The sequence below is a fragment of the Acomys minous genome, assembly GCF_964271855.1.
Source record: "Acomys minous genome assembly, chromosome: 6".
Taxonomy (NCBI): domain Eukaryota; kingdom Metazoa; phylum Chordata; class Mammalia; order Rodentia; family Muridae; genus Acomys; species Acomys minous.
The window spans coordinates 36,890,143-36,915,107 of NC_140487.1; the positions used below are offsets into that span (position 1 = coordinate 36,890,143).

The 24,965-nt window shown below is 42.1% G+C and overlaps 1 protein-coding gene across 2 annotated transcripts in view; it reads right to left on the reverse strand.

Moving 5' to 3' along the window:
• Nucleotides 1-24,965, reverse strand: part of RELN (reelin) — a 443,910-nt gene that overhangs the window by 87,195 nt on the left and 331,750 nt on the right. For both annotated transcript variants that reach the window (XM_084787306.1, XM_084787305.1), the window contains exons 25-31: nt 19,495-19,700; nt 12,424-12,595; nt 11,802-12,002; nt 9,207-9,439; nt 4,256-4,413; nt 2,308-2,515; nt 1,126-1,202 (exon numbers count right to left, since the gene is read on the reverse strand). In XM_084787306.1, coding sequence (XP_084643432.1) covers nt 1,126-1,202; nt 2,308-2,515; nt 4,256-4,413; nt 9,207-9,439; nt 11,802-12,002; nt 12,424-12,595; nt 19,495-19,700 — 1,255 coding nt within the window. The remainder of the gene's footprint in view (nt 1-1,125; nt 1,203-2,307; nt 2,516-4,255; nt 4,414-9,206; nt 9,440-11,801; nt 12,003-12,423; nt 12,596-19,494; nt 19,701-24,965) is intronic.

Consider the following 24,965-nt stretch of genomic DNA (forward strand, 5'->3'; position numbering starts at 1 on the left):
GATGTAGTAACAAGCATAGATGGCAGTGTGGTAAAACCCAATGCTGTTTTAAGATTAAAGTGTGGAGGAAGAGCCATGGGAGAAGCCTGTGGACTTTGTGTTGAGAACCAGTCACATGCAGGGTTCCTGAAAGAATCATAGCACACCTACGTGAATGCTAGGGCCGCTTACATTTCAAGGCGGCTGCTGTGTTCCTTTCAGCGCCTTGTAATTTGGGGCAGAAAAAGTAGGAGCCTAGTGAGATTGGAGTTTGGGTCAAGAGATACATGCTAAAGGCATACATCCCAAAGCTGGTGGTTCAAATCCCTGTTTGTTTACTTTCTGTCTGCATGACAGTGCACAAGTTCCTGGGCCACTCTGCCTCACTCTCTACACCGCTTACACAATTCCTGGACAGTATCAGTGGCGAATAGGTATGCAGAAAAGATTCTGTCTCCTCCGGAATGCTCAAGAGCAAGCAGAAGAGTTTGGTACACAATTTAATAATTCACTATGCAAGCAAGTTTAGTCCTCATACTGAATGCAAAATTCTCTCCTCTTGTTTCTCCCTTCCTGTGGAGAGTCATAAAGAAGTAGAATTCATGAAAACAAACGTCATTTGTTTCTGCCTAGACTCAGGGCAGTCACAGATTTCAGGCTTAAGGAATTCAAGGAGAAGCAACAGGGTCTCAGGCCCACGCAGGAATTCTTTGCACGAAACGGAAACAGAGGGGAAGGATGATCTAGAAAAGCTGAAATACAGTTTGCAAAATCCACACCAGACTTTGGGAGGAGAAGAAGCTATTTAGCTGAAGTTGCTATAACTTCTATAGAAACATCGTAGCTTGAGGCTGGAGCAGTGGCTCAGCGGTTAAGAGCACTCACTGCTGCTCCTCTTCACTGGCTGCTCCTCCTCACTGGCTGCTCCTCCTCACTGGCTGCTCCTCCTCACTGGCTGCTCCTCCAGAGGACCAGGGCTCAGTTCCCAGCACCTACATGGTGCCTCACAACTGTCTGCCACTCCTGTTCCAGGGGACCTGCGCTCCACAAGCACTAGGCACACGCACGGTACACAGACATACATGCGTAGACACCTCACAAACGCTGGAACTAATTTACAAAAGTTTAAGAAATATTCCAGCTTACCTTCATTTCTAGCCCGAGGTTTGATGCACGTAATACCTGATGTTTTGCTTCCAATTTGTATGTAAAACTGAACAAGTCTGGGGGAAACCAAACAAACACACAGACTTCAGTTTCTTGCAAACAAGAGGAGAAGAAAGCTCCCATTGTTCTCACGTGCCACTTCTAAAGTGTGAGGGACAGACGATGGGCAGAAGGACAAAGATGCCAGCAACCAATTAAAAAGTCATTTGATATGAACAGTGACGTCATTCTCTGTAAGGCTCTAAAGAGGGCAGCTGAACCCCGTCGCATTGTGACAGCTGATGTAATTTCATGACAAATTAAAAAAAATCTAGATAACTCAACCTTGGAATCCCCAGAAGAGGGAAACAATACAGCCTACTGAGAAGATGCTGAGGACCAGAAGTGGAAACAATCACCTGCCTGACACTGACTTAGAGAGTTTCCCACACAGGACACTCAGTGTGATGTAAATCGTGCCTCTGCCATGGCAACTCATGAGTCCTGCTGGGCAGGCAGACCCTTGAGGACAGGATGCTGAAGGAAGTGAGAAAGACTAACAGCAGAAAAATGTCAATGGCAACGCCGGGTTTTTAATTAATCAAGAGCATGCCTAAAGTTAATTTTGTCCCTCATCTTTTCCCTTTGAATTTCCAGGTAATTTAATTGATGTGAAAAGCAGTTTCATTTTAGATGTGCTACTATTTCATTTGACCCTAGAGCCAAAACAGTTCTTAGTTTGACCAGCAGGTGGCAGGGTAGGCATCTAAAGTTTCTGGGGGGCAGTTTTCAGTTAGGTGAGCACAAAAGGTCCACCCAAGTACATGGAGGAGTCATTTCAGACATAAAATTCAGAGTTGGGAATAGATTTGCTACATCAGTTTACACTAAGAACATGTAAGAGCTTACAGGATAGCAGAGAACTTTTGAAAACTAAGGTGAATATATACTAGACATAGTGCCCTTGACCGTGTGTGTGCTTCATAATGAACTCTGGTGTGACTCTCCCTCCCTCCCTCCCTCCCTCCCTTCCCTCCCTCCTTTTCTCCCTCCCTCTCTTGCATTACTCATCTGTTTTATTACAAAGCTAAATTAAGCTTAATTTTTACATGTTATAGTCTGTAGGTACACGTGTTATATAAAATACTCAGTAACAGAAATCTGCTGTGTTCAACAACTTGCCTGATACTCCTGGTGTCCAGCGGGACGGTCCTGGCTTCCCTTTTCCCAAGGCCATTGAAGTAGAGCGACCTGCCGTCGTTGAGTGTTCCACAGCCAGTCCCCACCTGGCCTCCCGTTATCTTGTACCACAGTGGGCTTAGCTTCCCCTCAAACCTATCGAACATCTCACCGTGGTTAGGGATGTTGGACACACAGGTTCCCTGTGCAGCTGCAGGGAAAAAAGCATGGGACAGTTTTGTTGGCATCACTAAGCATTACAAGATACACTTGGTACACGGGCAAGGAAGAGTCCACAGCAGGCAACTGTCTGCCTAACGGCAGCCATGACTACTAACATAAACATCGGTGCCAGGCATGTGGTGCATGCCAGAAATCCCAGCAGCTGAGAGACAGAGGCAGAAAAATCAGAAGTTCAAGGCTTTCCATGGCCACCTAGTGAGTTCAAAGTCAGTTTGGGCTACACCAGACCCCATCACAAAGATCGAAACAATACAAAAATTAATTAAATTTGTCATTTTTGTCTTTCAGTTTTTACCTTTTTTTTTTTGAAAAATTGTAATCATGTTTCTTTTTTAACATATACATTTATATTATTACACTCAAAGCTTAGATACCTGAGTGAATCCAGAGTGCGGGTTAGCAGCTTCTAAAATGAAAAAAAATCATACATGTGTGTTTCCTCGAATGTGTGCACATCTGCACACGTGTGTACAGGTGCCTGAGGAAGCTGGAGGCATCCCCAGGAGCTGGAGATACATGTGGCTGTGAGCCACTGGTGCGGGTCCTGGGAGTTATGCCCAGGTCCCTGCAAGAGCACTGTGAGCTCTGAGCCCTGAGCCATCTCGCCAGCCCTCACTAATTATTTACTTTTACATGATGACTGACACAGGAAAGGATGGATCTCCAAGGTTGTTCCTACCTAGAGGGTCTGCGTGAGCAGAGGCCTTGTTCACAGTAGAGTTATTCATTTACTGTCTTTCTACTAAGAGGCTCTCAAGGAAGGTCAATACAGAATTTTAAAATGCCGTCCCTGAAACTCTACATGACACAGAAGGCTTGCAAGAGCGAGCCAGTCTGTCTTTGGCTGTCCGCCCGATGAAGGCCTGAGTACTGACAGGCTGGAACGAGCCTTTTGATGCTGCTGCCAGAAAAACTTTAGAAGAAGATTTTGTAGCTTAAGATATTTTCTCCAATTTTATGCTTTAATCTCTTGAAACTTTTGTGCAGCTCTCTCGAAGCTTTTGTTATGATAACACCCAAAGGTGAATGTTGTTTAAAAAAAAAAAAAAGCCAAAAACCCAAATCTCTTATAAAGCTCTTTTTTTGACACTCTTGGGCTTAGTATTTATGTTGCATTTTAATTTGAAATGTAGGAAAGTATACTTCACATATATGTACATATGTGTGTATATATGTCTGCATGTCTGCATGCATGTTTGTATGTTTACATCTAATGAGCTTCCGGAGACCCTGCAGGCATATGGTTAAAAGCTTGATTTGGAGACTGACTGCATGAGCACAGGGCTCACTTCTAGGATTGCCTAGCTATAGGACCCATTTTATATCTCAGTTTCCTCAAATGTAAACAGAGTCAGCAGTACTATGGCATGATTATTATTAGAATCAAATGAGATAAAATAAAAAGTATTTACTATGATGTTTGGCATGATTTAGAACCCCAAGCAAGGCTTGCTATGATTGCTTTTTTAATAACAAAAACATTATCTTTAGGCGGTGAAACTTAGGTGGCTTGAAACTGCAGAACCTCTAGCAGCTCAAGTGCTGGAAGGTCAAGTTCTAGAAATCTTAGACACAGAAAATGACACATTGATGCTCTGTTTTCTTTGTAAAACAAAACAAAACAAAAAAAAACAAAAAAACAAAAAACAAAGAAAAAAAAGAATGAACTTTTACAAGCAAGCTGCCAGAGACAGATGGTGGGCCTCACCTGTGTATCCCAGGTCACAAAAACACACGCCTGAGATGCAGTCTCCATGGCCACTGCAGTAACTAGGACAGGGCTCAGATATGTACACTCCGTCTAAGCCAAAGGGCGGGGCGTTCTTCTGTGAGCTTCTCTCCTGGATCCATCGGAATCTGGTCTTGCTGTTGGGAGAAACGGGTCTGTTCTTACATCTCACCAAGCAGAGGGTAGCTCAGAAAAGCTCACAGAGCTGCTCTCTCCCTGTGAGTCATGCCTGTGTGACACATACTTACCCGTTACCCGTCATAGGGTGTCTCTCAAATCTTTCACGCACCTGCTGGATTTCCTCGTCAGCATGAATAGTTTAACACCCAGGAGTGAATGGGTATAATGTTCTTACATTTCTTCTACAGACAATCTTTGATGTGACACAGATCACAGACTTTTGTTTGCATATCCCAGGCTCTTTTAACTAATTTTCACCCTCCCTCCTGTTAGTTTCATGGTTATTTTTAGGAAGGCCATTTGAAAAAATTATATTTATTTATCATTTGACAGATTCATGCATGTATTTTTGAGCTTGTTTACTGGCCGTGATGCTCTCTTATCTGCCCCCTGCCTCCTCTGGGATCCCTTCCAACAAATTATTTGCCAGTATCTCGAGGTCATCAAATAGACTGCTTTTTGTTGGGACATGCAGAGAAGACTCTGGCTGTTTGCCATTGACGAGGGAAGGCAAGAGCTTGTAAGACAGCTCTGCTGCCACCCATAACTCCCTCTTTCCTCCTTGTCTCATCTTTAAACCTCTAAGATGCTTATTATGCGATTTCTTAGTGAGCAGACGGGATGCCTATCAGCGCTGCTGTGAGTGAACAAAGAAGAACCGCCTGTCCTGCCTGGAGTTGGGAGCATCGGACCGAGCAGCTTCGCTGCTGTGCAGGTGTTTGCATCTCTCCACGTGGGCCTAGCACCTGACACCTGCTTCTGGTCTCAGTGATGCAACACTAGGCTTGAACACAAGCAAGTTAGTGTCTTCAAAGTGGCTGGAATAAGGAGAAGAGCTCATAAAGAATTAAGAGAGCACTGCATGTGACCACGAGGCCCCAGGTTGTCCCTAAGGAGCAGTAGACAAAAATATGAGGAGAGTAATTTCTGTGCTGAACCACAGGTTATTTGGGACGGAAATAAACATGGAAGATGAAACCACATGCTTGAAATCCATGGGCACAACTGTCCTCAGAGTATTGTCATGAAGTTGGTAGCCCTGAAACACAATAATTATTTGATATACAGACACATTAGTTTAAGTAAATGTCTCTTAAAGTGGTCTTGTGGGTTTCTAACTACAATATAAATATTAATTGTCATACCCAAAGCTAAGTGTAGTGCTTACCCCTTATCAAGAAAATGTCTCTTTGCAACAGAGACAACTCCAGAGAACCACAACCAATCAAGATGCCAAGCTGTGAAGCCCTGTCCCAAGGGACACATCTACAACACAACTCATGCACCTCAGGCTCAGGTGTAAGAGCCAGAGGCGCAGGGAGCATTCTGTGGGATGGTGTCTCTTAGGAATGTGAGAAGCGACAAACAAGGACAACAACAGACATGCTACCTTAGATGGGGGAAAAGCCCAGGCAGACTCAAAGAACTCCAGGCAACTAAGGAACACCAAGTGTGGGAAAGACAGTCTTCTCCAGGGAAGAGCACACCAATTGGTTATCCAATACACACGTACAAGTAAGATCATACAGACTAAGATGGTCATACCTCTGTAGTTAGAAATACACACACACCCACACCCACACCCACACCCACACACACCCTAAACACATATACAACATCAGCAATTAATGACAAAAGAGAGCATGCATTTGAAAAAGACCAGGGAGGGTCATATAGGAAGGTTTGAAGTAAGGAAAGGGAAGAGGAAAATGATGAGATTATAATTTCAAAAAATAAAAGAAGTAATTTAAACAATGTTTAGTATAACAAAAATATGATGGTGATGATGATGATGATGATGATGATGGTGATGGTGATAAGCTAGTCAGACCATCCCGGGGAAGTAGGGAATAAGCTAAAGTTTAGCCAAAAAGGATGCCTAGATTTCACATTAATATTTGGAGGTAGAGCCTCTGCAATAAGTTATTTGTAGGTCTCTGGTATCTCAATGGGGATGCCTCTGAGAGTTGGGAGTGGCATATATAACATTATGTATCTACCACTGCCAGCGTCCATCTTCTTTGGGCAAGAATGATGTGGCTTATAGGAGCACGAACTGTTCCCCTTCAAAAAATAATCCTCTTAGAATTATTTCTGAAAGAGTGAGGTTCTAGCAATGATTGTAAGCATGTGGCCTCCTGGCAAAACAGCTCCAAGTTTTGACGCTTAGACTCTCAGCTTTGAACATGGCATTTGGAGCTTCCTGAGCCTACCAGATTGCCAAGAGTAAACTGATAGCTCATTTACACGGGGCAAGTAGAAACATATTTACTACTCTTTAACAGAGGGATCTTCATCACAAATGCCATCAATCAGTAGGCTGGGTGGAATCCAAATTAACTAGGAAGCTGGGTTCTGATGGAGAAGATTTCTTTCTTTTTTCTTTCCAAAAGCTGAAATCCAAGAAAATATCCAAATATTGAGAACCTCAAAATAATTGCCTATGTATTGGTATGCAGCCCAAACATTCCTAACCTCTCATCTGTGGTTTCACTAACCGAGTTATTTTACCTCCTGATGAAGAAGGTGTAATTTACAGACTTAGCCACGTTTTTCAGAGCTTTGGAGAAACCACCTAAGATTTGTGTTCCTCTTGATAGTCCCGTCAGTTCCCACAGTGATGTTTTTAATCACCCTGATACCCTAGTCATTGTAGCGAAGGTGTCCACTGTATGTTCTCCAATGATATTTATGTATTTGGAAGAGCTGTTTGGGGGCTATGCTTCTAGAAATCATGAAGAGTGGGTGGGGTGAGACAGACAGACAGACAAACAAGCAAACAAGCAGGGCTGCCCCGTACAGACAGCTTCAGATGAATGGAGGCAAAGTGAGATGGCTATCCCAGACGGTAAACAAGAGATAGGCTTTTATAGAGGCAATGATTCCTCAGGGAAGGAAGCATACAGGGCAGGGCCAGGAGCTGAGAAAAATGGACGGGGACCTTCTCTCAGAGAGAACTGGCTTAGTGAAGGCGTCGGGCCCTAGACCCTGCTCTTGGATAACCGAGAGTGAACCAATGAGCTTCTTGGTGACATTCAGGTAACTGACTGCCATGTACTGCCAATTTCTTCTGCCCCCACCTTATTCTTCCCCCCCTCCCTGGCTAAACTACAAAAATGACAAATAAAAACAAAGAAATTGTATGTAACTTGACATAGATCAGATGATTGCAACAGTTTTGTGGCTAGTTTTTTAAAAAAATAGCTGATATTTAAAGACTGCTTTAAAGTTTACCAGGCTCACACAGAAATTTGCATCTTTGAACCAAACAAGCATCCCAGACATTCGCCTACCGACAGCTAGAGTGCACGTTCTAGAGTGCACGTTCTTGCGGTCTCCACGCTTAACCAATGACGGAGGCAGAGAACACAATTAGCTCAGGTAGCTCGATCATGCTCAGTAAATCTATGATCAATCAGGCATAAAAAAACCCAAAAAACAAAAAACAAAAAAACGTTCCAGACAGAGAAGGGCTTAGCAGCTTTGTGAATCTGCTTTCATTACCAGCACACCGGCGCACAGGATAAGCTACCTGTGGCAACAAACACCTCCACACCTCGGGACTTATTCCAACACAAGTTTGTTTCTTGCTTAGTTCACACATCTGGCATAGTTGCCAAAGACTCTGCTTCTTGCACTGGGGCCTAACGCATGTTTTAGTTCCTGCATGGAACACAGGGAATGCATCTGGGTTCTAGACAGCCAAGTGCTTCATCCATCTGCACTTTATTAGGCTGTGTCAAGTTCTGAGGAATGTGGGCATAAACCTTACCTCATTCCAGGGAAGAGAGACTCTGGGAGAAGTGCTGAAGGATGCCAGTGACTACCTGAACCTTGTTTGCTTCATTATCACAAAGCAATATAACCAGCTTCCTGTATCATTTCCATACAGAAGCAAAGGCCTTGACTGAGACACACTATGCTACAGTCCAGAATTTAATCACCAAGTGTCTACACGAAGAGTGTTTCTTTATCTTTTCTAAAATCACAGAGTGAAAACGAATGATCTCTCTTGTACCCACTACGTCTGATACAAAATGCTATACACTTAGAATATTGAACCTGGAAAAAATATGTCTTTATAAAAAAAAATCACCTGATTTTACTCTGTTTGTTTTTTTTTTTAACTTACCAATGGGGATGACAAGAAACCGAGAGCTAGGTTAACTCCTCCTTCATTGAAACTGATTTACTTCAAAGTCTCAGTCTGATTATCTTGTTATCCATCAACAGATTTTAAAAATGTTTTCCTGTTATTATTTGTTTTAGTAGTCTATTTAAAGTAACCATTGACATGGCAAGATACCTCAACTTTTCTATATAAGGAAGCATCAAATAAAAAATCTATGTATTACAAAAGCTTGATATAAAGCCATGTGGTTCTTTTAACCCTTAGCATCTTTTATTCACTGCCCAGAACTGTACTTGCAATAGGTAGGTGATGAAGAAATATTTTTTGAATGAGTTAACAGATGAAAGAGTAAACAGGCCTCACCATCCACTTAGGCTATTTTGGCAATTTTACCACCACTACTACTACTATTACTACTACTACTATTATTATTATTATCATCATCATCATCATCATTATTATTATCATTATTATTATTATCATCATCATCATCATCATCATCATCATCATCATCATTATTATTATCATTATTATTATTATTCTTTTGCCTCAAGTCACTACTTGGGTAGAACAGCTAGACTGTATGACACTATGGCACCCAACAAGAGATTGCTTTACCTGGATGCAAGGGACCTTGGGATGGCAATGGTGATTCTGGTCCATTCTTCAAAGTCCCCCGTATAATAGACAGTGGGCTCGCTCAGTTCCCTGGAGTTCCCTTCACATCCTTTGCCTGCTGAAGCTGGAAAGCAGCCTTCCTTCACCAGCATCCAGGACATGCCAGCATCATGCGAGTACTGAAGGAGAACCGGGGCGCTGCTGCTGAACTGACTGGCGCACCCTATGTTCAGCTGTTAGAAAGAAGGACAGGATCAGGCAAGGTTCTGATTCAAAGATGTTATTCATCAGACTAGGCGTAATAGCACCCAGGGCCCCCGCTACGAGCTGGCATGGCATTTAAGTGATAAGAGAGATACAGCTGTAGATTTTGGAAGGCTTCATTTCAATAGGGATCCAGACAGGCTCTCATTCTGTGGGCTTTTTGAGTCAGGAAGTGTTTTCATTCTCATTTGCAGAGGAGACAAACAGGTGAGATGCCGGAAAAGCCGTGTGCTTCAGAACACGGTCGCCCAAAGGGAGGCTGCCTTTGCTTTCCGTGCAGCAAGAAGCACCGTGCTTCATTCGTTCACCCATCCGTTTATTTATTTGCTTGTTTGTTTTGTCCAGACTCTGTGGCAAGAAGGAGCTGAGTTTCTGCCACAGCATCTATTAAGTACCACCACGCAGAGGCATTCTGCGCAAGTCAGAAGACTGAAACATCAAGTGGGTGTTGCTTAAAAACTGTTAAGATGTGCAACCACCATTGCCCTAGCACGGCTGTTTCTGCCTTTCTGCCCTTTGGTTAGAGGCATATATACTGAAATTGTCACATGCTAATAACTCCCCCCCCACTTCCTGTTCAGAGTGCGTTATTCTCACATGCAGCGCTTCAGAGGGTGCACAGTTCTCCCTGCTTTCCATAGAGGCCTCAGGAGTGGTATCACTGAGTCAAAATTTTGGAAACACTTCCAATTTTAAAAGTTCCATGTATTCTTTTCATGAATGGAATCCTTTAGGCACAGTGCTAGGTTTTGGTATTATAGTTTAAGACAGTTTTTAAGATTAATGTATGAATAAATTTTAACGCTGTTTAAGTTCATATTTTTGGTAACTATTACACTTACACATTTGCCCTGTATCTAGTCGATGTTGTTGGGCACTGTGCAGGGCGCTCTCACGGCACCTGAGACCTATTTTACCAGATCACGTCTGGCTGTGGGTGACTGTTTATCACTCTGCCTTAGTCTTCAGTTTCTAAGCTCCCTGAGGACTAGACCCATGACTTTGGTTTCTATATTCCTGATACCTGGTATTTGTCACATGGCAAGCAGTTACCAAGAATGCACCAGAACTGTATTTTTATACAAATGACACCAAAAGGGCTTAAGGCTCTCTAGTATATATGGACTATCAATCCATGTATAGTCCATAACAAATATCTGTCTTTAACTAATGATCACAAGTTATTATGTTTAGCTATGATGTGAGAATTAGGATTTTCTTAAGTATTATGTACTGTTGCCCCTTTAAGTACTGAAAAATTCACCGTTTTTTCTGACTTAGCTTTTTCGACTTTAGAATATCACCAGCAGAATTTAATGTTTACACTACCACAATATTTGGAATTAGTTAAATGGATTATCAGGCGAGAAACAGTATAGCACTGTACGAAGGTACTTGGTATTAATATCAAGTGTCACCACACATGCATATAGATACATGCACTGTTATCAATATTTTTCCATTGCACTTTAATATCAAAATATAAACAAAGGCAGATTACCATTTCCTAACTGTTTTATTTATGGCTAATTATCTTGTGTGTAGGCCTGTGGAAATTATATTAAAGAGCTACCCACAAACATCTGATCACTGTAATAATTCTGCTTGTGAATTTTCTAGTGTCTGCATCCTGTTGCTTTGTGAGGACCATGTAGATGCATTAGCTCATTAAAACTGCCTTGTTTTCAACTCCAGAATTCACCAATGGGATTTTATTATAAACAAACACAATGAAATTTTGATTAGGTTCTAAGACAAGAGCTTGTCAAGGTAAATACTATTTTTGTTGATATGTTATTACAACATGAAAAGCAATGTGCTCTAAGGAAAATGATGAAAAGCAGAGTAAAACTTCACCAAATTACAGGAAAGGAAACTGGAAATGCTACAATAAAAGCATAAAATACAGTTTGGGGTTGGGGCCCAGTTAGTGTGTGCAGGATCCTGGGCTTGATCGCCAACACACAATGGAAACAAAAGCCTCAAGCCACTAGTGAGACGGACAGGGCTTATCTAGAATGATTTGAAAACCAGGGGTTCATGACAACACTATCGGATTGCAATACTCAGCCAGTTTTATTTTCAGTTATGGGAGAATTGTACGAGCAACATAACACTATAGGTATTATTTCTGAGACTCCTAAAAAACTAGCCAACTGCTTCCCTTAGGAGCAGAGCTGAAGAGCTTCACTATTCTGAGACTGTAGAGCTTCTGTACAAGGTGTGTCTCTTCTTTAACAGAACATGAAACAACCTGTGGTCTCCTTGTATATAAAAGCGGGAGTCTTCCATCCCTTCACCTGCTCTGGGAGACCGCTGTTGCATAGATACCTTGAACTGGAGCACGTATCCTGGTTTCAGGGCCAGATCTCGGGTCACTGCAAACCGGTCTCCGTCCGACTTCCCGAACACCATGGCTGAAGGTGTGGCCGCACAGAAGCTCTCGTTTTTAGCCATCCCTTCATTCGCCAACATCAGCCACACACTCATTTGATTCATAGGGTAATCAAAAGCCGGCTTCTCGTAAAAGTTCTATGAGGAACAATACAAAGAAGACAGGAAGAAACGTCCAGTTCATCACATGTGGGCCATGTACCATTCACGTTTGTACGAAAAAACAGAACCACTAAGCTAACTTGAGAAAACACAGCAATTTAACAGCCAATACTATTTTCCCACCATGTGTCTAATTATTTTTTAGACAAACTAACAAATTTTTTTTGACAGTTAGACTTCACAATCTTTCTCTCACGTCTGAGCTATCTATGAGCCAGCAGCTCAGGACTCAGCTTTCTTCTTACGGAAGGGACCAGCAACACTGAAAACGTACGCATCGTTAAATTCATATTACCTAATTCCCTGTCAGACACTGGGTTCGTGAGGAAGCCAGTCATTCCTTCTCTGGGCCACTCTTTCCGTCCCCTACGTGCTGCTGTACTGGCATGAGATATACCTGAGGTAGAGTTGGGTTGACGACCGGAATAACCTGCTTCTGCTTCTCTGACAGAATGATGATGTCATCGACTGCCCACTGGTCATAGTCTTCCCCCGAGAACACAGGCTGCCACCAGCGGAACCTGGTACAAGGGGTCTTCGCAGCAGCGGGGAGCTCCAGATAGACAAATCTGCATAAAAACAAATCCTTCATGGCTGGGAAAGGAAAAGTTGTGCTGTTCTTAAAAGCTGGTGAAGCAACAAAGGCAGAAACAAGAGAAGGTTTAGTTTTATTTGACCCCTGGCATGTCAGAAGTCTCTGAGTGTGGACAGATCACACAGGAGGCATACGCAGTAAGAAAGCTTTAGTCCTTGCTTTGTCCATTTCATTTGTACTTGTGTTTCAACTGACAGCACTTTACTGGATGCTTAGTGAGAAGGCCATAACTTTTAATTTCATGTATATGAATGCTTTGCCTGCATCTATGTAAGTAATATATATATATATGTGTGTGTGTGTGTGTGTGTGTGTGTGTGTGTGTGTGTGTGTGTGTGTGTGTGTATTGGTCATATAATGGTCATAACTTTTAAAAGAAATATCTTGGTTTGTTGACATAGCTCAGTGGGTAAAGGTTGCCAAGCCTGATGATCTATTTGATCTCCTGGACCCACAAAGGAGAAGGAGGGAACCAACTGTACTGTGGTGCCCATGTGTTCACACATATGCACACTAATTAACATTATAACAGAAGAAAACATATCTAGAAAACTTGTTCTTTTTTTTTTTTTTTTTTTTTCGAGACAGGGTCTCTTTGTGTAGCCTTGGCTGTCCTGGACTCGCTTTGTAGACCAGGCTGGCCTCAAACTCACAGCGATCCTCCTGCCTCTGCCTCCCGAGTGCTGGGATTAAAGGCATGCGCCACCACGCCCAGCTCGAAAACTTGTTCTTTTATTGTATTATTACATTAAGATAGTATGTTTAAAAATTTTAAAGTATTCCTTACTCATGGTTAAAAAATACAAATTGTGATTTTTTTTGTTTTTTTGTTTTTTTGTTTTTTGTTTTTAAATTGTGATTTTTTTAAGCAAAAACATAATCATCAATAAATTATATAAGGTTGGGCTATATTAAAATTTTAATATGTATCATCATTTTATAATTTATTATATATGAGATATTATATAATATGGTTCCTTACATTTTAAAACTTAATATTTATCATAAACAAGCACCAAGTCTGTAAAATAATTTAAGATCATTTTAATGTTTATATAATTTTCATCTCACAGGCACATTATTAATTATTTCTTATTATGCATAATTTTTCATATTTTTCATATTATGTATAATTCTTTAATAAATCCTATACATAAAGGATTTTGCCTTTGTTTCTTGGTTTAGATAAGATTTTAGGTAAAATTCTTAGACATGAAATTACCGTGTCATATATATTACTGGTATGTAAGATTCTCACTTTCTTAAGTCCTTCCTAGATGATAGTAACAGTTTGCAGATTATGTGAGAGAGTCTTACTGATTTATGTTGAGAGAACACTCAATATTATTAAAGATGGTATGTAGCCTATTTAAAAACAGAAATGCCATACAAACAACTTAATGGGATACCTGAAAGCCCTAGAGAAAAAAAAAGCAGATACAAGAGGAATAGATGGCTGAAAATAATCAAACCCAGGGCTGAAATCAATAAAGTAGAAACAAAGAAAACAGTTCAAAGATTCAATGAAACTAAGAGCTGGTTCTTTGAGAAAATCAACAAGATAGACAAACCTTTAGCCAAACTAACTAAAAGGCAAAGGAAGAATAGCAAAATCAACAAAATCATCAATGAAAAGGGAGACATAATGACAGACACTGAGGAAATTCAAAGAATCATTAGGTCTTACTTCAAAAGCCGATATGCCAAAAAAATTGAAAATCTAAATGATGTGAATAATTTTCTTGATGAATTCTACTTACTGAAATTGAATCAAGATCAGGTAAACAAAATAAATAGCCCTAGATCCCCTAAGAAAATAGAAGCAGTCATCAAAACTCTCCCAACAACAACAACAACAACAAAAAAGCCCAGGGCCGCATGGGTTTGGCACAGAATTATACCAGATCTTCAGAGAAGATCTAATACCAACACTCCTCAAATATTCCACAAAATAGAAACAGAAGGATCATTACCAAACTCAATCTATGAAGCTACAATCACCTTGATACCAAAACCACACAAAGACCCAACAAAGAAAGAAAATTTCAGACTAATTCTTCTGTGAACATTGATGTAAAAATACTCAATAAAACACTTGCAAACTGAATCCAAGAACACATAAAAAATCTTATCCATCATGACCAAGTAGGCTTTATCTCAGGCATGCAGGGGTGGTTCACTATATGGTAATCCATCAAAGTAATCCACTATATAAACAAACTGAAAGAAAAAAAACCCACATGATCATCTCCTTGGATGTTGAAAGAGCATTTGACAAAAATCCAACAAACATTCATGTTAAAAGTCGTAGAGAGATCAGGGATACAAGGCACATACCTCAAAATAATAAAGGCAATATACAGCAGCCTATAGCCAATATCAAACTAAATGGAGAGAACCTTAAATCAATTCCACTGAAATCAGGGACAAGACAAGGCTGTTCACTCTTTCTATCTCTTCAATATAGTACTTGAAGTCCTAGCTAGTGCAATAAGACAATTAAAGGCGATCAAGATGCTACAAATTGGAAAGGAGAAAGTCAAACTATCACTATTTGCAGATGATATTATAGTATGCATAAGCAATCCCAAAAATTCTACCAAGGTACTCATACAACCAATAAACACCTTCAGCAGAGGCTAGATACAAAATCTACTTAAAAAATCAGTATCTCTCCTGTATACAAAAGACAAAAGGGCTGAGAATGAAATTATGGAAACAACACCCTTCACAATGGTAAAAAAGAAAAAAAAACCCATAAACTATCTTGGTGTAACTTGTATGAAAAAAAATTTAAATCTTTGAAGAAAGAAATTGAAGAAGATATCAGAAAATGGAAAGATCTCCCATGCTCACGGATGTGTAGGATTAACATAGCAAAAATGGCCATCTTACCAAAAAACAATCTATAGATTCAATGCAATTCCCATAAAAATGCCAACAGAATTCTTTACAGACCTTGAAAGAACAATTCTCAACTTCATATAGAAAGACAAAAAACCCAGAATAGCTAAGACAATCCTGTACAATAAAGGATCTGGAGGCATCTCCATCCCTGATCTCAAACTGTACTAAACAGCAACAGTAATAAAAACTGCTTGGTACTGGCATAGAAATGGTCTGGTGGATCAATGGAATCAAATCCAAGACCCTGAAGTAAACCCACACAATCATGAACACTTGATCTTTGACAAAGAAGCCAAAACCATAGAGTGGGAAAAAGACAGTATTTTCAACAAATGGTGTTGGTCTAGCTGGATGTCTACATGTAGAAAAATGCAAATAGGTCCATATTTATCATCTGCACAAAACTCATGTCCAAGTGGATTAAAGTCTTCAACATAAAACCAGATATACTAAATCTGTTAGGAGAAAAATTGGGGAAGAGCCTTGAACTCATTGGCACAGGAGACAACTTCCTGAACAGTATACCAATAGCTCAGGCTCTGGGGTCAACAATTAATAAACGGGACCTCATGAAACTGAAATGCTTCTGTAAGGCAAAGGATACTATAAACAGAACAAAATGACAGGCTACAGACTGAGAAGAGATCTTCACCAACCCTACATCTGACAAAGGCTAATATCCAAAATATATAAAGAACTCAAGTAATTAAATACCAACAAACTAAATAACCCCATTAAGAAATAGGGATCAGAATTAAACAGAGAATTCTTAATAGAGGAATATCAAATGGCTGAGAAACATTTAAAGAAATGCTCAATGCCCTTAGTCACCGGGGAAATGCAAACCAAAACAGCTCTGAGATTCCATCTTATATCAGAATGGCTAAGATCAAAAACTCAAGTGACACCACATGCTGGTGAGGATGTGGAAAAAGGGGAGCACTCCTCCACTGCTAGTGGGAGTGCAAATTTGCATGCTCCACCAAACAACAAGGACATTTGCTCAACTATGTTCATAGCACCTTTATTCGTAATTGCCAGAATCTGAAAACAATCTAGATGTCCCAAAGTAGAAGAATGGATAAAGAGATGGTGGTACATTTACACAATGGAAGAGTACTCAGCTATTAAAAGCAAAGAAATCTTGAAATTTGCAGGCAAATGGATGGAACTAGAAACAATCATACTGAGAGAAGTAATCCAGACCCAGAAAGACACACAGGGCACATACTCACTTAGAAGCAGATGTTAGCCATATAATAAAAGATAGCCACACTATAATCCACAGACCTAAAGAAGCTAAGTAACAAGGAGGACCCAGGGAGGATGGTTAATCCTCATTCAGAAGGGCAAATAGAATAGACACCAGAAGCAGCTGAAGACAAGGAACAGGATGGGAGCCTACCATAGATGTCCTCTGAAAGACTCCAGTCAGCAGCGTATCGAAGCAGATGCTGAGACTCACAGCCAAACTTTGGGGCAGAGCGCAGGGTGACTTAGGGAAGAGTTGGGGGATAGAAGGACCTGAAGGGGACAGGAGCTCCACAAGGAGAATAACAGAGCCAACACATCTGGGCCCAGGGGACCTGCAGAGCCTGATGCACCAACCAACGACCATACATGGAAAGGACCTAGACCCCCTGCCCAGATGTGGTTTATAGGCAGCACAGTCTCCATGTGAGTCCCATAATAGAGGGGGTAGGGGCTGCTTCTGACATGGACCCTGTTGCCCACTCATTGATCACTTCCCCTTGGTGAGGTGGCCATGCCAGCTCAGAGAGGAAGAGGATGCAGGCAGTCCTCATGAGACTTGATGGCTGGGGTGAGATGGGAGGGGAGGGGAGCTCTCCCTTTCTGAGGACTAGGTGGAGGTGGGGAGGGGGAAAGAGGGAGAGAGGGTAGGACGTGGAGGAGACAAAGGAGGGCCTACAATTGTGTGATGTAAAGTAAATAAATTAAAAATAAAAACTGTATTAAAAAAACAAATGAAAGCAGAAATGTTATGCAGTGCAATCTCAACATTACCTCTATCTTCATGAATATTTGTTTGTTTGCCTTGTTTTATTTTGTCTTTTGGTTTCCTCCGCTCATTTTTAAAATTCATTTTAAAAATGGGGTCTTAGTGCTTAAGAAATAGCTTGAATAAGTTTTTTTTTTAAAAATAGGGGACAAGAATCCTTATTTCCCATATTTGTTGGAAATGTCCCCTTCAAATTTTTTTCTGCGACATCATAATTACACATATACATACAAAAGTGGTTTTTACATTTGCACCCAGCCCTTTCCCTTGCTGTGTTCCCATTGAGTTTGTACTCTGTTTAGCTGCTTCCCCAGGATCACACAGTGATCTGTTGCCTAATAAAGAAATCCTAAATCACCTTCCACTGCTTTTGATGCTATAAAGTGACCCTCTACACTTTCCTCTCTCCAAGTATCCGGTACATCTAACACGTAGTGGGTCATTTATTTCATGGACAGTTGACATGTTCTTCCTCACATCTGTATTCTTGTATGTGCCTGTATGTGTTCACATGTGTGCAGGTGGATGTGGGTGTGTAGTTTTGCATGCACATATGTGTACGTGCTTGTTGAGGACAGAAGTCAACCTCACATATCTTTCTGCCTCAGGTGCCATCCACCTTGCGTTTTGAGGCAGGGTCTCTCACTGGAGTTGGGGCTCACTGACTTGACTAGGGTGGCCTGACAGTGAGCCTCCTGTGTCTGCCTCCCCAGTACACATGGCTTTCAACGTAGGTTTGGGGCTTGAACTCTGGCCATCACGCTAGCACAGCAAGCACTTTACTGACCGAGCCATCTCCAGCCCCCATCCATAAGCTCTTCCATACACTGGAGCCAGTTTCTGGGTCATCTTTTGAGATTCTTTGCTTGTCCAGTATCTTTTCATTTAAGAATCTTCAATATAATATGATATTTTAAAATTTATTTTCTCCAAATTTAAGTTATTTTTGTTAGATTCTGCTTCTAGACAGAAAGTCCACGACCAGGATGAATTAAACACAAATGAAGAGGTATCACCATACTGCAATGGTCAGTTTTCCTCTTCATGGATTCTGCACTATTTCCCATTATTTGTTGCCTTTTAATATGTGGAGGGAATTTTGGAGTTTTTGCCATTTTCTTCACAGATCTTCTCAGCACTGTCCACTAAAGCCATTTCCTATGTTTCCTTATTTGTTTGCTACCATGGTCAGTCTTTCCTCACAGCTTCCTGTGCAAAGCGTCTTAACCAGTTTCGTGTCATTTGAAATATGAATCTGGTCGGTCCCCTAGTTAGGCAAGTGGGGGTTGACTCTGACATGGACTCTGTTGCCTGCTATTTGATCACTTCCCCCTGGCAGTGCTGCCTTGCCAGGCCACAGGGGAAGAGGATGGGTGCAGCCTCTACAGACTTGGCCATACACTACCTGGGACCATCCCTGGGTATAGTCATATGAAACCCAGAACAAAAAATACTCCTCCTCGCACAAATGAACAGTGTGTGCACAGAATGAAAGCAAAACCCTCCCAAGGGCACGTGGGTATGGAGTTTGCTGGATCTCAGAGTGTCTTTGGGTATTCAATGGTCAGTGATTTTCTTATAGTCAAAACTTTCCCCAAATCTCTAAAAACAATTTTTTAAAAAACATTCTTTTCCCTGTTTTGAGATAAGATCTCACTGTAGCCTTGACTGTTTTGGAACCCATGTTTCCTCCCGCCTTAGTTTTACAACTGCTTTGGTTACTGTCTTGTGCCACCACACCCAACTAACATCTCTGAAATATTAAATATGAATACAAGTGGTTTTTGTTTTATCACTTCGATGAAAATTTTCTATACTTTGCTTTCCTGCCAAATCTTTTTGGGTTCTCTGTTTTGGGAGCTGTCAACATTTTGAATATATTTCAATAACCATTTAATGTCTAGCATCACTGGAACATACTGGAAGGCCCAGCAAGTGGGGGGTACCTGGGCTTGCTGAAGTCTGAGAAGTACATCTCTGCCAGCAAGTGCCACTGGATGCCGCCATTGTTGCTGTATTGGAGGAGGACGCCTTCCTCTCTGCTGTCAGGCTTGTTGCACGCGGCACTCTCTCCGCCTATCTGGATGTAGAACTGGACGAAGTCCACCCAAGAAGTGTCCAGATCCCAGCTCACCAGCTGCCTTTTCCCAGCCTTATCCAAAAGGACAGAAAATCCAGTTAGTTAGAGCTCTCTGGTATCTTATAGCTTGGTTGCAGCTCCACATGATCAATCTGTACTGTGGAAGACAATTCAGGTCCCAGTAAATACCAAGAAAAGCGAGTTCTGCTCTTCTGTTGTCTCTTCTGAGGCCATGGTTCCTGATCCTGGATGCACTCAGTAGACCTAGCCGTGAGACTGGCTTCGTCTCTCCCTCACTGATACCCACACCCAGCTGTGAGACTGGCTGGTTCTTGTCTCCCTCACTGATACCCACACCCAGCTGTGCAACTGGCTTCTTCTCTCTCTCATTGACATCCAGACCCAGCTGTGAGACTCTTGAGACTATCCTAGCATACCAAAGAGTACCCTGGAGTTGTGGATCATCTAGTGGCAGAGTATCGGAGAAGAAAAACCATCGACTCGGTGCATGTGTGTTTGTTCATGTGCACATGTGTGATTATAAAAGCAACGACATGAAGGCAACTCTGGGTGCCAACACTTGGGCAACATCCGTGTTTATTTGTTTGTTTAGTCTTAGACAGGGAAAGCACTTCTGACTGAGCTGTCAATTAGCCGGAGCTGAGTTTGACTCTCCGTCCTTTATTCTCCCTGTTCATGAGCCGTGCGGCCTTTCCGGGCTTTTATTTTTTTCTAAGGTACAATGTGGGTAATAATGCCTTCCTTACAGAATTGTGACAACTGGATTAAACATGTGACATGTGTGTAAGGAGCCTGACCACTACATGCATTCTTGAAGGGATATTTTCCTCAGAGAATGGTTCACAGCCATTATCTTCAGAGCAAATTAAAGTGCAGTGGGCAAGATAGAAACTGCTTGACAAAAAGGAAGTGTCCAGTTTCTCCACCTGCCTTGTTCACTCTCAGATAAAGAAGGCACTGGGAGGTGCCATTTAAGTAAGCTTTGGAGTCATCCAATAGTCTCTTCTGTCTCAAAGTGTTAAACATTTCCTGAAATCCAATAACTCACTTCCTTCTCTTGCTGTGCCCTGTATGTCAGCATGCTGCTGATGCTGCACATGAAAGTGTGTGTGTTTGTGTGTGTGTGTGTATGTATGTGTGTGTGTGTGTGTGTGTGTGTGTGTGTGTGTGTGTGTGAGAGAGAGAGAGAGAGAGAGAGAGAGAGAGAGAGAGAGAGAGAGAGAGAGAGATATGAACAAGAGGTTGTCATTGCTGTCTGAGCAATGACTTCAAGTTAAGGTGGTGCAGTAAGGCTCACCGTGGGATGCTCCCACCTCGACAGGTTTTCCCAAAGTTAATCGTCAGACTTTTCTGGTCTTGGAGGACATGAGGGAGTTTGAACTTGGGAAGGAAAACCGAGATGATACAAATAGACTAGAGTGAAGAACACCTCACACTCACACTCACACGGAGCTCTAGATTCATCTCCTGAGTCACTGAGGGAGAATTTTTCTGTCACTGGAAATCACGGAGTGAATCTCCATGGAGCAATTAAGAAGTATGCTGCTAGCAAGAGCTCTACAGCCAAACCAAGACCTGAGAGGACACCAGGAGGCCAGCAAACGGTAACAGAAGCTGACACCAATGCTGGGCTTATTCCTTAAGGCTTTCAGTTTCTACTATGCATTTGAGGAACTCTTCATACATGTGCTGTGTGCTGCTTTAAACTTGATTTGAAATACAGTAAATGAGAAACATCTAGTTCTTTCATATCCCAGGACCACCGCAGGCTGGGCGATGCTTGGGAGAAAAACTCCGAGAGTTAGTAGGTTAATTTCAATCTAGCAAACATCTGTGAGAAACACAGCAGGTGGAAATGAGCCAGAAGGATCGAGTGCTGAGGTGGGAGTTGTACAAACCCAATTAACACAGTTAAGCTGCTTGTAATGAGGGTGTGTTGTGAACCACCAGAGCAGGCTGCTTCTTCCTGGTTGACAGGATTACTCTATAGGGACCTGGAAACCATGTTTTTAGGACTTTTGGAAATGGTGGGAAATATTACACAAATGCTTAGTTTGGCACAGTATGTGTGTGTGTGTGTGTGTGTGTGTGTGTGTGTGTGTGTGTTCATAGAGAAATAACACACATCATTTTTCTTGTTCAGTGACCTGAAATGGTGAACATTGATTTGAAAGAAAAAAAAGCTCACAATAAAATTTTTGCCGGAATCTAGAATATGATGTAATAATTGCTTTGAAGTCTTCCTACTTCACTGTGATATATGGATTCATGCATGTATGTGTACATACATGCACATGTGATGAGTGTCTGTCTACATGTGTTGGAGCAACAGGCTATGAGTATGTTTTCCTTCCCACAGTGGAGACATCATCCTCCAGCTGATTTGAAATACTGTGAGAAACAGCTCAGATGTCCTAGTGTTTCTGCACCCGAGTCTGTACTGGAGGGATGGCAAGCAGCAGAAGAATGAAACGTGAGCTTAAACGGCTTCCAACTTCAGAGTCCAGCTAAAAGGAGCCAAGCCTTCTCAGGCAACAGAACTGACAACAAAACCTCTAAAAGTCCGCGAATTTTCATCCTTTGCATCTCATTAGTTCTCTTTAGTCAAAATGGCACTAGAGACAGAAACTTCTATTGTATTTACTTGAGCGCAATCACTTCTTTAAAATTTCTCCTTTTTAGTTAAATTAATCAATTCTTTAATAACTGCGCCACACAAAACATCCTAAAAAGAAGCCACAGGCTGGTGGCAGAGACAGTGATGACGGCTGTGGCTGCAGACCAACTTTCATTCCTTGAGGACTTCCCTTTGGTCATATGGGCATTTAATAACTCCAGACAGACTTAGCCTATTGAGTATTTATTGATATGTAAATACCTAATCGTGATGTGCGTTTGAGAGCTGACCGCTTTATCTAGAGATCAGCTCAGATAGTGAAACTGCATTCTGCCTGCTACTATGAGGAAAACAATAGAAGAAACAACCTGTTACACATCAGATCAGATCCGAGAGAAATTCTAAGAATAAAGTGAGTGGGATGGTTTGCCCTAGCTCGTGCAAGCTGCATGGAGACAGCAACCTATCAGTAGGATGTGGCAAGGCTTATATGAATGCAGGGAAGGAAGAAGGCAGGGCAGTACAGCCAGAGCAAAGGCAGAGACACACACACCACCTTTAAGCCTGGGGGGTTCCTGGCTGGAACAGAGAACACATACTTGGAAAAGATACACAAGTAGGCAGGTGGGGAAGGAGTTCCAGCGAGGGAGAGGATGAAAGGGTTTAGATGCATTAACTTAGTGTGGTGGGAGCACGATCTGGCAGTCTTCCTAGGCTGCCTGTTTGTCATTTCACAGGCTCTGTGGTGGGCAAGGCCCAACTCCTTGTTTCATGTCTCTGCCAAGTCAGTGAGCACATGAGCCGGGCTACTGCAGTCAGAACTCTCGGGACCACTCCTCCTGGGACACTGAGGTGCCAATTGGAAACCCTCCTGCCTTTCCCCCGGCAAATGTGGTGACAAAACCACTCTCACAGTGACATCCAATCTGACACAGGAAAAGGAAAATGCTCGGTGAGTATATGAGGAATTTGCTATCCCTGAGGCCAGCCCACCTAAGCTTTCTTTATTTTGATTGCATGGACCCAATTTTCAACTCTTTTGGTTTAAGATAGTTTTTCCCCCACTTAGAATTCTAAACAGATAGATGTTACTAGAGAAAAAAAAAAAGGGGGGGGGGGAGGAAAGGCCCTGAGATATTTTTATAGAAGTCCAGAGGGGAAGGCTGGATTGAGAGATGAAGGGAAATTTTTTACTTTTGAACTGATGATTTTTAAGCAGAAGGGCATATATGGGAGGAAATTCAATGACACCAATTTACAATTTACTCTCATAAAAAAAAAAATAAGTGATGACTAATGCTGTTTGTGCCCAAGATGACGCTTTGTTCTTTATGTGCACTAACTGACTTGCTACCCCCCAATATTCCACTTTACAGACAAGAATCCTGAAATACAGAGAAGAAACTCTCCAGGGGAGCCAGCCAGCAGGCTCTGGAGGGCAGCATACCCAGGCAGTCTGACTTTAAGAAAGACAATTTTGAATTAAGTGGAAGGAAAGCTGATGTGTGGCACAGGATATTTTTATGCTTAAAATTTCCATGTCTGCATATACAGACTTTTAATAGCAAACCGCTTCTAATCTTATTTTAAAACAGATGCTGACAACAAGCATGGCCTCCCATCCTGCAGATGCACATTTCCACTGGATACTGGTCACTTAGTGACTATCAAGATAGTGACGGGAGGATGTCCAGTGTCAATGGCCAGGAAATATTTGGTGGATCCATCCTGCTTTCTGCTCTTCTCTGTCTTGTTTTCTTGCAGATTCTTTGCTTCGCACATGCACCAAAACAAAACCTGAACCTATTTTTGCACTCGCACGAATTAGCTTGTCTTGGATTTCTGCCAAAACGGGTGCTGCGATGCATCAGCCCTGTGGTGTGCATCATCCACACCTGTCTACTTGTGGTAGGTAGGATGCAAATAAGGTGAGACATTTCTAATTGTCCCAGAATTGGGGGAATGCGATCCCTTCTCTAAAGCCATGGTATTAGGCATGCTGCATCCTAAAGACAGCCGCCGTCACTCGGGTTGGAGCCTGCTCCGTGTCTTTTCTGCATGTACAGGAGATGGATCAGAGCAGGGAGGAAAAGCATGGCCTGCCTGCACTATAGCACGGGAGGGGAGGAAAGAGGTTCTCACTCAGCCTCGACAAATCAACATGGATTTAGAAGTGCTCATAAAGAATTAGTCTATTCCGCCTGGCCTCTGGGTCCCTTGCTGATATTTACCAATTTGTATGCCTAATTGGGCGCTGCAACTAGGAAAACGGAACACTTAAAAAACAGGTTGTGTGTGACATTCCACTCCTCAGTGGAATCTACCAGTGGCTGCCAAGCCAGGGCAGAACAGCCCCCTAGATGGTCCCTCAGCACAGGTGGCTGCTCGGTGCCCCAGGTCCCTCAGCACAGTTGGCTGCTCGGCGCCCCAGGGATAGCTCCGTACATACGTCCTATCACTGTTGTTACTCTCTCCAGCCAAATCCCTCAGGTTTACAGAATGACGAATTCAACAAACACAATTTCACAGACTCCTCCACATAGTTAACACTCAATCTATGGAAGAAGTGTAATGAAGTGGGCTCTCCAGTTGTCCCCACTTTACGGATGAGGAGGCTAAGTAAAAAGAGGGGTAAGTAATGTGCCTAAAGTCACACAGCTGGGATGTGGTGGAACCGGACTGGGTCACGCATGCAGAAT